We start from the raw sequence: 17,797 nt of genomic DNA, 5'->3' as shown, positions 1-17,797 counted from the left end.
TTCCAATTAGCAGGCTGAATAATTTCCCATTTCATTTCAGGTATTTGTTAAATGCCTAGTACTGTGGGGGCACATTTGGAGGAGCTTATGAATCACTTCTAAGTTTGTCAGGAAGAATTAGAACAAAATTAGTCAGTTTTCCTGTTTATCCAGACCTTTTTAGAGTTAGTATAGCCAAGTTGGATATGTTGGTTCTGGGAATGTACTTCTTTGGGCTATCTTTGTTCCCCTGTAATAGATGCCTTAAAAACTGAATAAGCTATGGTTTGACCAGCCTTTAAAAGTGCTGTTGATCTACACCAGTTTCCTGAAAAAGGAAGAATGATAAAATTATATATGAACACGTAGCAATAAACTGTGTGTTTATTTTTCCAGTGAATGACAACCAGACATAGTAGCTAGAAAGAAGATCATGGATTTTAAAGCTCCCATCTTTGAACTCTACTGGTGAAAGACATTCTACAAATTTATCAGATCTTTTGAACTTGGAATATATTGTTTTCATAATATGAAGTTTGTTGCCTATTTGAAGTGTCTAATTTTTCAAATTTGTAAGTTTTCTTAAGTGGTTTTAACATGGGTTTTTTACTATGAAGAGAAGTCAGTGTGTAAGGTTAAAAAAAAAACCTTTAAATTCCATTAAAACATTTTGAGGCATGGTTTGTATCCTGCTAATTTGAGTCCTAGTGTTTATAAAATTAGAATCTGAGTGTGGTGTTATCTAAAGTAATTAAAAGACTGATTGTATCATTTCTATGAGGCCTATATTAGTGCTATGTACATAAATACAATTGCCCTAACCAGTTTGAAATGAGCAGGGGAATACTAAGAATAAAAATAGTACTGGGTGAAACATCAAGTGATTTTTTTTTTCCATTTTGAAAAGCATGGAGAGAGAGAGAGAGAAATGTAGACTTTGCAGTTTAAATACAGACTCATTGCTTTGGAAGTTGTTTTTGAAAGTTAGATGTGATCCACTTACCTGAGTTTTTTTCCATAGCAAATTTGTGACTAAAAGAATAGAAGGGAAGGCTGTTTGCTTTTAGTAAAACATTTAGAATGGTAACTGCAAAAATGTGTACAATGTTCAATTCTTTAAAATGTTTTCATTTACTGTTAAGTTACATATGCTTTTTTCAGTAAATCTTTTGGGAATGACATTTTCACAAAAAATATACAAGAAGATTTTTACAAGTATATACACAAGATGTCATAAAACAGTTGCTACACAATTTAAACTTTGCTTTAACAAATATATAGCTTATACATACATCTTCACATTGTGAAAAATTAATGTACCAGGAAATTAAAATTGTGTGGACAGCATACTTGCAGGTTTTTTTTTTTAAACGAAGCAGATCTGAATTACACATTTGAAAATTACAGGACTATAAAGTTAATTGTAAAGGATTAAATGCCCAAATGGATAAAGAGGAACACATTTAAAAATATCTTTCACATGTTGTATGACTATGCCTTTGAGGCCATTTAACATACAGAAAAAAAAAGCTCCATTTGGTTAAAAGCAAAGATTGTTTATACATCAGAATGAAACAATTACGGAATATTGGCTTTGAAAAACATTTCTTTTCAGTTGAAGAAAAGATTAGAAACATTGATTTTCAAAAACAAATTTGAATAGGAGGCAAGGAACTTACAGAGTTGAATTTTTTCCCCTCACGTAAGTTAATTTAAAAACATGTTGCTAACTCTTTCATAATCTATTTTCCAATTGTTGAGTTGTTTAGATAAGTTTCTGGCTTGGTGCATCCTATATAGAGAGTGAACAAATTACTGTTTAATAGAATAGTTTCCTTTAGAAAGTCCCTTGTTTCACAAAATGGAGAAAAATTACAATTGCTATGTTGATTCTAAAGGTATGATTTATTAGGACAGGAAAAGGAGACTAAAAATACATTTTTCTGTATACAGAGTTTTTTATAGCACTCCCCCATCCCCTCCAAAAAAAGTTTTGGTTTTGGGGAAAAGACAGTTCCTTTACATTCTTATTAAACTAATCTACTTAACTTATTTTGAGAAACAAGGCCTTCCAAAAATGATTTATTAAAGTAGAAGGTGAATAAACATTTGGTTCAAATGGCTAAAGCCATTTGTAAGAAATCTAGACTATTCTTTATAAAAGGAAGATTATCTCCACCTATATGTATACTTAAACAAAAAAGCAAAACTTAACAGCTGTTGGAGTTTGAATAAATTATCTGGGGAGAAAAATCATACTAATATGCTAGAAACTGATCATTCTTGACCTTGATATATAATTACATTTTGCCACTTAAGTAAACAATATATAACTGCTTTTGTTTTTTACTTACTGTTTACTATGACATAAAAAATTGCACATAAAACAAATGCTAGGTAATTTTTAAAGTTTGATCCAGAATTAACAAGAACAGGGGACCAAAGAAGGGAGATGGTTTTGGTCTGACAGTAGCACAGTGATTGGTACAAAGAGTGCATAGTAGGCTTTGGCATGCTTGTGTTTATAAACCCAGTGGAATCACAGGTAACAAACAGGAAGTCTCAGATTACAAATCAGGTTGATAAAATTAACCAGATAAATCATGTCATGCACACAAAAATAATTTTCTGGGTTTTAAAAACAAAACTAGAAAAGAGTCTAACAAAATACGGCAGTTACCTGCCAAATTTTATCCTCCCCACAACTAATTTTTGAAAATATAATTAGCAACATAGTTTTAAGCTTTAACTAAAGAGGACTTGAACAATAATTAAGGCTATTTTGTATCTGCCAGATTTTATGGGTGTAAATCATGAAGTCTGTAACCTAACCTGAAAAAAGGCATAAGGCTCCTAATTTTCCAAAATAGCTCATTCCCAACAGAGGTTTACTATGCACTGCCTGAGAAGGATTAAAAAAAAAACCCTCCACTTTCTTTCGGTGTTAATTTTTGAAAAATTATGTCTGGAATACATAGAGGAAATCTGAGCATGCTACGCAGTACTGCCTTGTAGTGACTTACATGATACTAGGCCAAATAAATTCCTGTTATAAATTCATCAATTAGACTTGTTAAAAAGTCAAGTGATGGCCCTCAGTACCGCAGCTATTTTTCTTACCTATATTTAAAAGGCAACTAAGATCAACTGTTTAAAAGCATTAAGTAGCTGGACAAAGTTGATTTACCCCATAGCCTAACATTTTACTATTGCTTAACTTGCATTATCACTAACTGGAAAATGCATCTAGTTCTGTGCTGAATGAACATTAAAAATTTCAAAATGAACTGTCTCACTGTGAGTTTTAGGAGACTTCTTTTCATTACTTCTCGGGTAGCACTATATTGTTAGGGAAATTCACACATTAGTTGAGGAGTGCTTAAGAGATCAAGAAAATGACTGAATCTTAAACCTGTTTTTATCCAGGACTTAGAAGAATCCATTGATATTAGAGTTCATATGAATAGGGGATATGAGAGAACATTTCAGGTATCTTTCCAAATGAACTTGTGTATCAGGGAATGCTATTCAGAATTTCTAATTATTTGTAAGTCTTAATAATAGAGGATCTTAAGATATTATTCATCTGATATTTTTGCCTCAGATAATTTGATATGCCTTTGACACATAATTAAATAATTGCTCAGAATTTCACATACAGCAAATATTTGCATTATTCATATACAAAGCAGATGATTTTTTGTTTTTTGCTACACTGAGCCAATCTTGGAAGCAAGTTAGATGATCTGGATGCCTCATTAAATTAAGCCACTTGGATACTATCAGTGCACTTCTGTGGCAACTCACAGCATTGTACCCCAGTGGCTTAATGTAATAGTCTACGTCCAAAGATCTGTCTTAAGCATTGGGGGGAGGGAGCCAGCTCAGTATAAATTTTTAGGTCTTTTAAGTAGATGCTATAAAAATTTTCTAAATTAAGACTGGACTTTAATTTCACACATAAATAAAAGAGTACTAGTTTTTTGTCCTCAGCAGCAAGTAATGGAAGAATTATAAGTATTGTACTCATTTGTCTAAATCAGCCAAGCAGTAATTTTGATGTGCTCAATTTTGAAACATATTAATGTTCATTTGATTTAGTAGTTTTTAAAAGTCATATTGGAAACCAGCCTATGTAAAACTGCACTAATCTTCCCAATAGGAGAAAAAAACATTTTTCCCTCACTAAATTTATGCCAAGGATTTATCATAACCAATGCATTTATTTCAAATTCATACTTATTAAAAAATGAAGTTGCTGTGAGAATAATATTACAAGTTCAGCTAAAATAGTATTAGAGTTCCAAGACTGGAAGAAACCTCAGAGACCATCTACATTTTACCGAAACATGAAATCATGATGGCTTTTGAACATGTCTTCCAGTTTTATTCCTGTCTAAAATTTCTACTTTTAAATCTTACTTAATTTTATTTAGTATTATTTATCCCCAAATAACATGAGAATCCTTATTCCAATTTCGTTATTTAGACTAAATGTTCTTTTTTAAATTTTAGTTTACACTGTTAATTTCTGAACCTTAGAAAAAGGTGATAAGAGCTCAAATATTGTGGAACTATGATAATATCTTAAACATCTGATGTTGAAATCACCATGGGTTTATTCACAAAGCAGCAACTAGAATTATACTTTTCCAGTCTTGCACAAAGTGCTGACAAAGTGAAAAACTTTGTTTCTAAGTCAGGGCAAAAATCAAATCACTAAAGATCTATGAAAGCAGCTTGGTGTGTGTTTAGCAAGCACTGATTTACCAGCTGTGGATATGACAGTTCTGAATTTGTAATGACTTCAGTTTTTATAAAGGTATTTTAAAAACATTCTACCATTTTCTCCAGGAAAATTTACTATGTGTAAGCCATTGTCAGACTTCAGTTTGCTACCAATTTGCTGAAATGAATAAGAAAGTTTAACATTTTGAAGTAGCTTCATTTTCCTTAGCAAAATAGATAGCATAATATTTCACTAGGTAGCCTTCAAAAATATTTTCAGTGTGACAGTTTAATCAGCATTCAGTGTTCATACTTAGATTAGAAATAACCAGTGCTTTGGGGGGCTCTTTTGGGGGGGGGAATAGAGTGGGAGAAAATAGATATCTAATTGTAATAGTTAAGTTTAAGAGAATGAAACTGTAAAAGGTGAACTGGGATGGGCAAGGTAGAGAGAAGAAAATGGGAATATAAAGAATCTTTCACTTGCCAAAAAAACCCAAAACAAAACAACCCCCCCCCCCCAAACAACACACCATACTGTACCTTATAGCTTTGCCAAGTTGATACAGAAAGCCGTGGAAATAATAACTTATGTTTCAAATAAAATTGTCTTAAATAAAATCCTTGATCTTATGTGAAGCCCACATTCAACTCTGATTTCTCTGAATATTATTTTGAATATCTGGCAGTGAACAGATTACTAACATGATTAAGTACTATAGCAAATATATTGAGTTAATAATCTTTCTGTTAAGATTCTAGGCATTTCCCCAATTTTGATTTATCTTGGGGTTAGCACCATTTCTTGATCATGCAAAGGCTTTTCTTATTGTATTCTTGAGTGAGTTACTTCATACAGTGTTTCCTCAGCATTCAAATCTCCTTCAGTGTGGCATATGTATGCATTTCCAGACAAATAAGCTGCGGTTTGAAATAAATAGAAAAGTAAGTTGTTAGAGGAAAAAATGCTAATGTGTTCAGGGTACTTAAATTTTGGTGAGGCTCTAAAATTCTATGGGGTTCTAAAAGAATGTAATAACCACCATTAAATTATGTTTGCATATTTGTAGTATTAGCCAAATAGAATCTATAAGGGAATTCTAGTTTTTCCTACCATATTTTACTTTACATGAAATAATCATTCTAACTTCTTACTATGAAATAATCTGTTCAAAAGCATACTCTATAAACTCAATTTTTGAAGGCACTCCTCTCATAAACTTTAGTAAATTATTTCCCCTTCCTAATCCTTTTTTGAGTAGGGAAAGATACCAACCTGCAGTCATCCCCTCCAGCACTAACAACATGTCGATCACCACTTGTAAACCGAATATTGGTCAAATGTGCAGAGTGACCTAAGAACCTTTTGTGTTTTGCCTGAATGGGGAGAAAAAGGAAAATCACAGTGAAAATGAGAGACATCAGGACATTTTCATTAGGAGACAAAAACTAAAACTTATATCAAAGATCTGCTAGGAAAGCTTTCTTGAGTCCTTTATGACTCTCTGATAGGTTTTATATGTGGCTTTAGTCCAAAGACATTTCCCCTACTAAATAAGATTTGAATTTAAATACAAAAATGTGCTGGGCTCCATGGTATAATAAAGTATAAGTTAAATGTAAGTCTCCAGGAAAGACAGAGTTGTCATACTATTATTTTATGAAAAAAAGATGAGAGGGCAAATCATACCTAGAATGTGATAACCATCCTGCCTCAAAAAAGATATATCATTGGTAACTTCCAGAGATGGTAACTATAATGTACCTTTGGAGGAAAAAAAAATATTCCTATTGCAATCAAACATTTATTAAGTATCTATCACGTGCCAAGGTTTGGGGAACCCAAGTATGAATTCAGTGAATAAAACAACCCCCATTTGCAAGGAGTGCTTATGTTCTAACTGGAATGAGAAGCTAGTACTTAAATGCATGTGTGTATATACACACACACACACACACACACACACACACACATAAAACAAAAATTTTTTAAATTGTGCACACTAGATTTTAAAGCTGCTTTGTTCATGAATGTTAGGTAAGAGATACCCTAACAAATTTGGAAGATTCAGGGAAATTTGACTGATAAGCATATAGGGAGAAATTTGAAGTATTTCCAAATGAAAAAGTATGTGCAACCCTTGACTTCCTTAGGACCTTAATTACAGATATTATTTATGAATGGCCACCATGGAACATCTGCCCCAGGAAACTGCCCTTTTCCCTCTGTTGCCAACCTCTGGAGTTTATTTCCCCACTTTAGATGCCATGCAAACAATTTTTTCAATGAAAAAATGCTATTCAGGTTCCAGAAGTGACTTGGAATGTGACGTATTCTAAAGTTGGGGCCTTGCCTGTATCACTTTTTAATGTAGGAAATAAGTGCTTATTAAGTGTTCATTATGCTAAGTTGTAGAATTTTTTTTTTAAAAGCTCCTTGACCAAAAGGAAGTTAACTTAAGTACAAATGATTTTTTTAAAAATTACTTTGGCGTGAACCAGTACAACAAAATAAATACTAAACAGAAAATACAAACTTACAAATTTTTCTGGACATGGAAAGTCAAATAGCTTGACCATGCCAAAGTCATCTCCAGTTACAAGGCTGATTCCTGAATGAGACACACAGGCACAATTGACATCAGCATTCTCAGTATGTCTTGACCATATTCCAACTACTTCATCTCCTAGAATGCTGGGGGGATAAAGGACAAAAAAAAAAGGTCACTGTATCCACTGGAAAATCCCAAAGTTACATTTTACTGAAGAAGAGCACATGTTTTAGTGATAAGTTTAGGATTTTAAACAAGACTTCCAAAGGAAACTCATAGAACACGCAATTAAAAGTAGTAAATAGTTATTAATCATTAGTAATAAACAATACCTATTAGGGAAGTATGAGGAAGGAACTAAGTTAAGGCAGGGGATAACACATTTGAACTGAGTTACTAGTGAGAATATGCCTAGTTGGTTTCTGTTTTTCTGTAATTAGACCTTAAATTGTTTAGAGTCAATAAATTCTTCAAAATCAAGGTGTTACTTAAAAGGCTGTTTAAGACTTAACAGTTCTTTTAAAGGATTAAGTAGATATTTAATAATAAAACTTTCTAATAGAACTTGTACTAACAACGATGGACGTCAACAGTTCAGTTTTCCCAAAGCAATATAGATGATACCAATTTTATGGCACCTTTTATCCTATACAGTTCCAAAGAAGAAAATAACAAAAAGAAACCTTTACAAACATATGACTAACATTGGGAAAAATAATATATCAGAGTCTGTATACCAAAGGTTAATTTGCAGTTTTCATCTGTCTAGAATGTAGTCATTGCTGTGTTTGAATATGTAGTTGTAATTTCTGCAATTTTTTTTGCTCATATTTCTAAAAGAGAATATTGAGGATATGCTGAAATTCACCATACTGACTTGTGCGTAAAACCTTTCTTTGCAACAACGTAAGCATAACTGTAAAAGCCTCTTGAGAGAAAAGTGGCAGCTGCTGCTTAAACAAAACAAAGCCATCAATCTCTTTCCAAGTTAAAGCTGCCACCGGAAATCTGTGATGACTATTCATACTTCCAAAGTAAAGAAAAAGCCCAAATCATTATTGTTTTGATTTTTGTATTTTTTTTAAATGAGATTCTGAAAACTCTCTGGATATTTGTTAGGCAAACAAATGACAGACATTATAAAGTTAAAACCAGCAGCTATCAGTTCAGTTTATTTATTGTTCCCTTCTTAATTGCATAGGAAGAGGTCAGCACGCTGTTGGCAGGCATTTTTTGAGAGCTCCTTGGAGAAAGAAATATCACTGACAGAAAACTGATTGGCCACTGTTTTGTTTCAGACACCTCTTGCCTTATATAGACAGACTTGTTGAGAAAAGTGATCCTCTTCACTAACTTAACCACTTTCAGAAAGCTTTCATTCTGAACCCATGAAACATTTACCTAGTCCACGTAGCCCAAGTTATTCTGTCGATGGCAGCTTGAGCCATCAGCTGTTTTCCTGAAGGCACTTCATAGACATGCCGTTTATATGAACCAGTGGAGACCTTTAATTATAATTAAAAAGAGACAAGATTTCAGTTATGTGAGAGACTGCCAAAAGTCAAGAGTTTATACATGCTATAATACATACGTATAGTAATACTACCACCTAATTTACAATTCCAAAGTAAATAAAACATGAGTGCTATAAAAATAAGTTTTTTCCCAAGGAAATGAGAGTAGGGAGGAATATCTAATGAAAATGTCAGGATATGGAAACAATAATGAAGTTAAAATGAAATAGTTTAAAGGCCAAATTTAAGTGTACTTAAATTAAAACACTAGACAAGTACTCTGATAAACTGTTTATAGGTACTGTACCTGAAGGTAACAGCTGTCAGCAGAAAAGTCCATTTGAATAACAAAGCTTGGGATGTCTTTGCAGTAGCTGATTCTGTTAAGTGTAGGGCCCAATGTTAAGTCGTAAAAATCCACTGCATTCTCACTAGAACCCACAGCTAAGTATCTGGAGTCTGGACTAAACCTGAATATACAAGAAAAAACACTGAAACATGTAAAAAAAAAAGTATAGCACATTTGAAATAGTTCAAAGATTTAAAAGCTTGGGTTTTTCTATTTTTGACCAAAGTTATGTTTTCTAAGTGATGGTCAACACTGGGCTATAGTAGACTAATTTTAGTTGACAGCAGCATAATTTGTCAAATTAATTAGCTCTACTTTTGTAAACAGTACTAGTCTCTCTTGGAAAGCTGTGAGCTAACTTTTGTAATAAAAGTAAAAATCTCACTTTTAGTTCTGAACAGCTTTTTTCCTAGATTGTCTCCAAATTCCATTTAAAATGTTTATTGGTTTTTCAGAATGCTGTTGTCTAAAGCATGTATATGTAGCACTTATTTTTGGTGCCAATTGTCTGGCATTCTGGTCACTGTATTCTCTGCATTCTGTAGGCTTATTCCTTCTTCCTAGGCTCCTAACTATGGATCTGAGGAATGTAGAGGGTGGTACTTTTATTAACTTTATAACAGAAACCACAAATGGCCTATTTGGCATCAGATAAACAGGATGTCAGAAAATCAAGAGATACAATAATACTTTTCCTAATACGATTATAACAATTTACATTTATAGTGCTTTCAAATGTATTTTATTTGATTCTTACACCAATACTATGGTGTGAGAAGTCAGTCAACCAGCATTTATTAAACACCTACTATGCCAGGAACCAAACACCGGGGATGCAGAGAAGGGCAAAAAACAGTCCCTCTTCTTGAGCTCACAGACTAATGAGGGAGATAATGTGCAAATTAACCATGTACATAAAATATGCATACAAGATAAACGAGATAATCAGAGGAAAGGCATTAGCATCAAGGGGATCCAGAACTGTACCCCAACTGTACAGATAAGGAAATGGATGGTTAAAGAGGGTCAGTGGCTGCCTGCCCGTGACTGTGTGGCCAGTCAATGCCTACAACACAGCTGTCTTATGTCTGGTATGCTCCCTATCACAGGCATACCTCATTTTTGCTTTATTTTGCTTTGCAGATAACGGGGGTGGGGGGGTTGTTTTTTTACAAATCGAAGGTTTGTGGCAACTCTGCATTGAGTGAGTCTTATTGGTGCTGTTTTTCCAACAGCATGTACTCAATATCATGTCTCTGTGGCACATTTTGGTAATTCTCGCAATATTTTACATTTTTTCACTACTATTCTATCTATTATGGTGATCTGTGACTAGTGATCTTTGATTTTACTCTTGTAATTGTTTTGGGGTGCCATGGTGGTGAATTTAATTGATAAATGTATGTTTTCTGACTGCTCCACTGACTGGCTATTCCCCCATCTCTCTCTGTCTCCTTGGGCCTCCCTTTTCCCTGAGACACAACAATATCGAAGAATATTACATAAACTTAGCTGATAAAGCAGCAGCACTGTTTGAAAGAAGTTGTACTATGGGTAAAATGCTATCAAACAGTATCGCCTGCTAGAGAAATCTTTCGTGAAAGGAAGAATTGATCAATATGACAAACTTCCTTGTTGTCTTTTTTAAGAAATTGTCACATCCACCCCAGTCTTCAGCAACCACCACCCTGATCAGTCAACAGACAATAACACTGAGACAAGACCCTCCACCAGTAAGCTGAAGCTCAGATGGTGGTTAGTTAACATATTTTACCAACAAAGTATTTTTTAATTAAGGTATGTATGTTGTTTTTTAGACATAATACCATTGCACTAAACAGACTACAATGTAGTATAAACATAACTTTTATATGCACTGGGAAACCAAAAAAATACTGCCATGTTGCTGGTTTCGATGCAGTATCTCTGAGGTATGCCTGTATATCAAATTGTCACATATTAATATAGTGCCTCAAAGTCTGCAAAGTGCTTTTCCCCACAAAAACCCTATTAGGTAAGTATTTCAAGTAACATCCATCCACATTTTTTTCAGAAGAGGAAACAGGCTATACGAGGTTAAGTGATTTGCCCGTGCTAAGAAAACATGTAAACATAAAAAGCATTTGGAAGATACAAATGCCATTAAGATCGGTGATTAAGGTGAGCATAAGAACCTGTTTGTATGTGTTTGATGTCCCTGTTCCTGGGCACTTCTGTTCTCTGTGGAACACCACGGCCTGCCCATACTTATCAGCTTACTAGGCACTTACTTAAACTTTTCTTAATAACTGAAAACACTAACAAGTCAGGACACCTGGGCTCAAATTCTAACTCATACTAGTTGTGTGACCAAGAGCAAGTCACTTAATCACTCTAATTTTCAGTTCTTATATAAAATGGGGCTAAGATCAAGCACACTAACTCCTTCACAGAACTGTTAGCATTAACAGGCCTACTTAAATGTGTTGCTATTATTATGTGATGCTTATTCACAACTAGAAGCAAAGGGGCGCTGTGAAATAAAAAAGGCTGCTCTTGCCCTTTGTGCTCTCTGCTTCTGAGGTTAAAAAAGGAAGAGTAGAGAATAAGTCTGTCCTGCTCCTTCATCTCAAGATTTTTTTTAACATTCATTTTTTCTCTCCTTCCAGGCCTTCCCCCACCCAATGAGAATCCAAAGCAACATGATACCAATTCCACATGTGAAGTCACGCAAAACATGTCCATATTAGTAATGTTGCCAAAAAAGCAAGAAAAATAAAGTGAAAAAATACGATTCATTCTGTACTCATAGTTTGTCTCTCTGGAGGTAGATGGCGTTTTTCATGTCATCGTAGGATTTCTTAGTTCCACTCTCAGGGAGAGTTAAATGGGAGACAGCTCTGACATGCGTTCTTGACGGCCAAGCTTTTCTTAAGACATGAACCTGAACTTGAGGCAATTTTTTCAATCTTTTAAATAACAGAGATTAAAGCATATTTAAAGAGGTAGCTAACTTTTTCTTTTTGCTTTTTGGTGAAGCAGTTGGGGTTAAGTGACTTGCCCAAGGTGACACAGCTACTGTATGAGACCAAATTTGAACGCAGGTCCTCCTGACTCCCAAGGCCGGAGCTCTATATACGGTGCCACCTAGCTGCCCCTGGTAGCTAACTTTTTAGAGGTTATTTTCACAATGAAAAATATGCATTCCTCAGGAGAGAACTATGATGACAAAAGAATAATAAATCTTTGTATCACTTGGAGTATCTAACAAAAATGTCTGCAGTGGTTGGAGAGAAGGCTCTCTGGACAGGAAGATAGGATCAAATGTCCATATTGAAGACAGTGCAAAATAAGGCATTGTTATTGATCATATGCTTAAGGAGTATTCCACAACTTAAGGCAAAAGTGAAGAATTTGGAGGTCAAAGGAAATTTTATAGATGATTAGAGGGAAGGGATACTCCACATAGGGAAAAGCGACAGAATTTGAGGCTCTTCGATTTAGAGAAAAAAGGAAAGGCAGATGAGTAATTTAATAGATGGCTTTGAAATCTGGATGCCAGAACCGGAGTAAATAGGACAAAAGTGATAACTTCCTGTCAGTAAAGTTTTACATACAAAGAATCTCTCACCAGTGATATTTGTTCTATTCTGAAATTTTTAATTCCCAAGGTGGATGGTAGAATTATCTACTGTAGTGGACTTTAAAAAGAGGATAGAGTATAATATACTTGAAATAATTTGGGTGTGTGAAAGGCAGAGGAAGATTGTCGTATAAGATTATGAGATCTGCTTCATAAAACAGTGGAGACAAAAATGAGTTTTCAGAAGACTTGGTAACCCAGTTTAATCAGCTCATTCCAAGAGGTTTTAAAAATGAAACCCGAAGGAGACCAGTAAACAGATGAAAAATGGAATAAATCTGTCAGCATTTTTTACAACAAAAATATTTTTCATTGATGATGGTGTGGAACCACCACTTTGACCTTACAATGTCAGTTTCTAGATGTGTTACATGAGGAAGTAGAAATAAAACTAAGGGAAACAAAGATGGAAAAACAGCTCAACAGGACCAAATATATGCACAGAAGAGGTCTACTCTGAAGGTTATACAATTTTGAAGGCATTAAGGGATCAATTCTCAAGATATCTGAAAAAGAGGAAGATAATGAAAGAATGTAAAACAACATGGATTGTATTAGTACTGAGAAAAGATCAAGAAGACATCAATTAGTACTTATCCATATTTCTTCTTTCTCTTTACAAAATCTTAAGAAGAATGATCCATATACTTATTGAGGGTATTTTAACAGAAGAGAAGATGGGAAAAAAAGGCTTTCACAAATGAGAGTAAATAGTGATATCTTAAAGTAAAATTGACTGAAATGTACAGAGGATATAAGATTCCATTGTTTATTATTTGACTATAAAAAAAGCTGAACAAAATGCATTCTTTTTTTTTTTTTGGCTAGGCAGTGGGGTTAAGTGACTTGCCCAGGGTCACACAGCTAGTGTTACGTGTCTGAGGCCGAACAAAATGCATTCTTACAGACTCTTTTTTCCAATAAGTATTTCCCATGCAAAATACATCAACAGAGATGAGTATTCTGCCATGCTCCTGATTATCAATATAAGGGAAGGCATAAAACAGGAAATTATGTGTGCATTAAAAATGTTTTCCGTAGTCACAAATGATATTCAACATAAAGCCTCAACAACAGAGTGACTACCTGTAGATGTTAAGTCCTTCAGATACTATTTTTTGCAAATATTGTATTGATTTCAACAAACTCAAGAACACTGCAGAGCCTCTTAAATGAGTGGCACAACAGTCAAAATTGTTTTAACAAGGAATACAAAGAAAACCAAATGGATGAAAAAATGACAACTGTTCAGACTTACATTCAGTTGGATATAAGGTCCAAATGGTGGGTTTATCAGTATGTATACCTTGGACAGGACACCATGGATGGCCAACGAACAGGGCCAAAATTAAATGGAAAGAAAAAGCTGGCTGGATTTCATTGAGGAAATTATGTGGTACTTTTAATTACCTACAAGCACTTCCCTAAAACAAAAGCTCATCTTTTTTAACACTAGCATTCTATTAATGGTGCTGTATGATAGTGAATTATGGAATATTCACTCTCTAAAGAATCACAAGCATTGGTAACACAAAGGATAATGGAGAGACAGTATATGGATAAAAGCTGGTTGTAGCATAATACCAACCAATGCCTTGCACACAAAGAGTGGTGTAAAATATATCCAGGAGATATAATATCAGAAAAAGAGGTGAATAAGAGGGCAGCTAGGTGGCATAGTGGATAGAGTACCGGCCCTGGAGTCAGGAGGACCTGAGTTCAAATCCAGCCTCAGACACATAACACTCACAAGCTGTGTGATTGTGGGCAAGTCACTTAGCCCTCACTGCCTCACCAAAAAAAAAAAAAAGAAGAAGAAGAAAAAAAGAGGTGAATAACTCATTTACTGAGACTTAGGACAACTTAGGGATAACTGGAAAGCCTAAATACTGTATGGTAAAAGTGAACAGATCTAGAGGAAGGCCTCTGATACATTGAGCAGGCCCCCTTTGAAAGATTTGTGGGAAGGTGTGGACAAGAACCAAGGGGATAAAAAGGCATGGATGGGTTGTAATTTGCCCCATTAAAGGGATTATCACATCAGTGACATCATAGATCCACTGATACCTTTAAATACAGAGATGATATTTTCTGAAAGGAAGAGTATGAATTAAAATTTCTCTCTCATGGAATCAGAATTTAAGAGCAGGAAGAGACCCTTAAAAAGAATCTAATCTCAACTCCCTAATTCCCTGGATAAAGAAACAAACCCAGAGGCCTAAGTGATTTGCTTATATAACTAATTAATGGCAGAGATGCATCTAAACCCCTAAGTCTCCTAACTACCTAATTCAGTACTTCTTCCCCAACACACCAAGATGCCTTTCTGCCATTCAAAACCAAACCAAAGCATTGGAAAAAAGAATTAAGCTGCCATTAAGAACTAATAGGTATGGAAAAAAAGGAATCACAAAAAGACTGGCTTAAAGACAAGAAATGAAAGCAGGAAAAAAATGGACACTTCTATATGACACTCTTATTATGATCAGCATGTTCTCAAATGACTGGTTCTGGGATCAGTTTTACTTAACATTTTAAAGAATTATCTATCAAAGTGGGTTAGAAAGTAAATTTTCCTAGTTATAAGAGGTGATGGCTCTTAAACCAAATTTATCAGCATAAAACAAAGGAATATCTCGTAAGGTTTTTTGAAGTGGTAGGAAAATGGCAAATAATCTTCAGTTTGGAAAAGTTTAAGCATCAACGTGAGTAGAAAAACTGAAAATGAATGCCAATGTGAACTAGTTAGAGTAACACTGAAGCACTGGAACTCAAACCCAGACCTTCTTATTCATCTATGGGGAAAAATAATTTTTACACAATTATAAACTCATGACTGTCATCAGCCCAGCTTGTGTGTTGTGACAAATAATTCAACAATTATTCAAATAATTACTGAGAATCTACTTTTTGCTCAGCACTATAGTAGGTAAAAACATTATCATACCTTTTATAGATCCAGGTATATGCAGAATACAGCGGGTGAAATAGCGAAATGTTTAAGAGAGAGATGAAATTTTAAAAAATCAGAATGTCAACATTTGCAAAGATGAAAGCTGCGTGGCAACAAGCTAAAAAATCTATAAACCCATGAAAGATATGGATAGGTGACCATGGACTTCCTTATCAAATTGCAGAAAATAAGTAGGAAGAATCTCTGAAAGCTTGAAAGAGTAAGTTTTAGTCTAAATAAGAGGAATTATTACGTATATAAGCAAAGCCAGGTTAAGAAACTCTCTGCTTCCAAGAAGTTGACAACATAATTGGAGGTAGAAAAAAATTTGTTAATAAAGATATGCAGGGTAGATATAAAATACTAAATAGGGTAGTTTAAAAAATTCAGAGACATAATTAAATTTGGTCATATTTTCTGGAGGCTAACACCACAAAGAACAAAATTGTTCCCCTATAACATAATCCTTAGTGTCACCAGCAGAAAACAATCCCAGGTTGGCTGGATTAGTGTGACATTTTTTATGTTCATACCAAGTACTAAATTTCACGGTGATTTAAATAAGTATATATTGCTAATATTTTACTAACCTGATGTCTTGGATGGCAGATCTCCTATCTCTTTTCTTTCCCCATATTTTTAGAGAAGTCACCAGTAAAATGATAAATTCTCCATTTTTCATGCCAATAGCTACCATGTCCCCTTCAGGGCTGTAGCACACAGTACGGGCAGCATGACCCAAATTGACTTTATTTAGCATCTTCTACATGAGAACAGAAAAGGTCACAGAGGATTCAAATTAGGTATCTTGTACAAAATCAGTTTTCCCCAAGGCTATCAACTACTCAATATAACCTCGAGAAAATAATTTCTTTAACTGTTAACAAATGCAGAATTGTTGTGCCGATGTTTGCGAATCGTAACACCTTTCTAAATTATTTGTACTTACTTTATCAGCAATATCCCAGAGTCTTATTGTGCCGTCTTCTGCCGCAGAAAGGAAAAAATCTCTTGAAGGATGTGTTGCAAGTCCCCAGATTGGTCCATCCATATGACCATTAACTAAGATGTTACACACTGCATTTTTCTCTCCTACTTCAATTATTTCTGCATTCTTAGTCCCAACTAGTATCTTTCCCTGAAACACAGGCAAAAATATTACATTGTTATATAATATTGTCCTTTTTAATACAAAAATGATTACTGATTCACAATTAGGAGGATATGTGACTTTGAATTCTCTCCCCTCCCCCAGTTTTGAACAAACCACACTTTTATCCAGTTCTTCCTATGACCAGAAGCAAACATTTGAAATAGGGTTAGCTGTGTTACAGATATAGTCTATGGCCACTGTGTATAGCATTTCTTTCTATGATCAGCTAACTGATTATCATGATACTTAACATGTTCCAACCACCTGAGCCATATGGCTTCTGAACCCAAATCTACTTAATTAATGTGGGAGTAAGCTCAAGAAAATAAGCAAAATTAAATATAGATAAAGTGAGGAGTATAACTTTCTACCCTGTTCAGTGATATAAGGGCTCTACATATAGCTGCAGTATCAAAGATGGCAGAGTAAAGGAAGTAACAGTGAAGAAAGAGCAAGTAAATTGGTCTCAGTGGCAAATGCTAAGCAGCACAGCAATGGGTAAGAAAATTATAACTAAAATTAGTCTCTTATACCTGATACATAATCTAATAAATGTTAAGAAAAAAAAATCTTACTTTGCCTCTGCACACAGAGCGAACACAATCTGTAATTTGTCCTGTCTCTAGTCTGAAGGCACGGCACCGCCTCAGCTCCTGGTCCCAAAGCTTAACTGCTCCTCCTTCTTTTGACCTAAGTAAAGAATAACCCCAAGCCCAAACAACAGGCTAAATATCAGTTATAACTGGATATAACTGTCTTAATTAAAATAAAAAGGATATGAAATGTATTCCTATTTCAAATCAGATTCTTCTGATATTTTAAAATCAATCTCTATCCAAAAAAAAATTCAATGTAAAAATAATTTCATTTTGAGTGATATCAATTTTAAAGTAATCTATCCTTTTCCTCCATAATTCTCAATATATATCACTTATCATTTATATCTT

General features: G+C 34.3%; 2 protein-coding genes across 8 annotated transcripts in view; one reads left to right on the top strand and one right to left on the bottom strand.

Annotated features, from left to right (window-relative positions):
* The window catches only part of ZC3H14 (zinc finger CCCH-type containing 14), a 60,785-nt gene extending 48,886 nt beyond the window's left edge, over positions 1 to 11,899 (top strand). For 3 of the 6 annotated variants that reach the window (XM_021000378.1, XM_021000373.1, XM_021000379.2), the window contains 2 exons: positions 10,772 to 10,919; positions 11,176 to 11,899. In XM_021000378.1, coding sequence (XP_020856037.1) covers positions 10,772 to 10,814 — 43 coding nt within the window. In that variant the 3' untranslated portion in view covers positions 10,815 to 10,919; positions 11,176 to 11,899. Of the gene's footprint in view, positions 1 to 375; positions 10,920 to 11,175 lie in introns of all 6 variants that reach the window. The other 3 variants (XM_021000375.1, XM_078151442.1, XM_021000376.1) reach the window with 3 other exon arrangements.
* The window catches only part of EML5 (EMAP like 5), a 182,843-nt gene continuing 168,377 nt past the window's right edge, over positions 3,332 to 17,797 (bottom strand). For both annotated transcript variants that reach the window (XM_078151443.1, XM_078151444.1), the window contains 8 exons: positions 17,426 to 17,540; positions 16,647 to 16,835; positions 16,288 to 16,460; positions 9,081 to 9,243; positions 8,661 to 8,764; positions 7,249 to 7,402; positions 5,984 to 6,084; positions 3,332 to 5,628 (listed from right to left, as the gene is read on the bottom strand). In XM_078151443.1, the coding sequence (XP_078007569.1) occupies positions 5,592 to 5,628; positions 5,984 to 6,084; positions 7,249 to 7,402; positions 8,661 to 8,764; positions 9,081 to 9,243; positions 16,288 to 16,460; positions 16,647 to 16,835; positions 17,426 to 17,540 (1,036 nt within the window). In that variant the 3' untranslated portion in view covers positions 3,332 to 5,591. The remainder of the gene's footprint in view (positions 5,629 to 5,983; positions 6,085 to 7,248; positions 7,403 to 8,660; positions 8,765 to 9,080; positions 9,244 to 16,287; positions 16,461 to 16,646; positions 16,836 to 17,425; positions 17,541 to 17,797) is intronic.

This window comes from Phascolarctos cinereus, unplaced genomic scaffold, assembly GCF_003287225.1.
Source record: "Phascolarctos cinereus isolate Bilbo 61053 unplaced genomic scaffold, phaCin_HiC Scaffold_3;HRSCAF=262, whole genome shotgun sequence".
Lineage (NCBI taxonomy): Eukaryota > Metazoa > Chordata > Mammalia > Diprotodontia > Phascolarctidae > Phascolarctos > Phascolarctos cinereus.
Note: the sequence above shows the minus strand (reverse complement) of the source record. Positions and strands in the feature narration are given on the sequence as shown.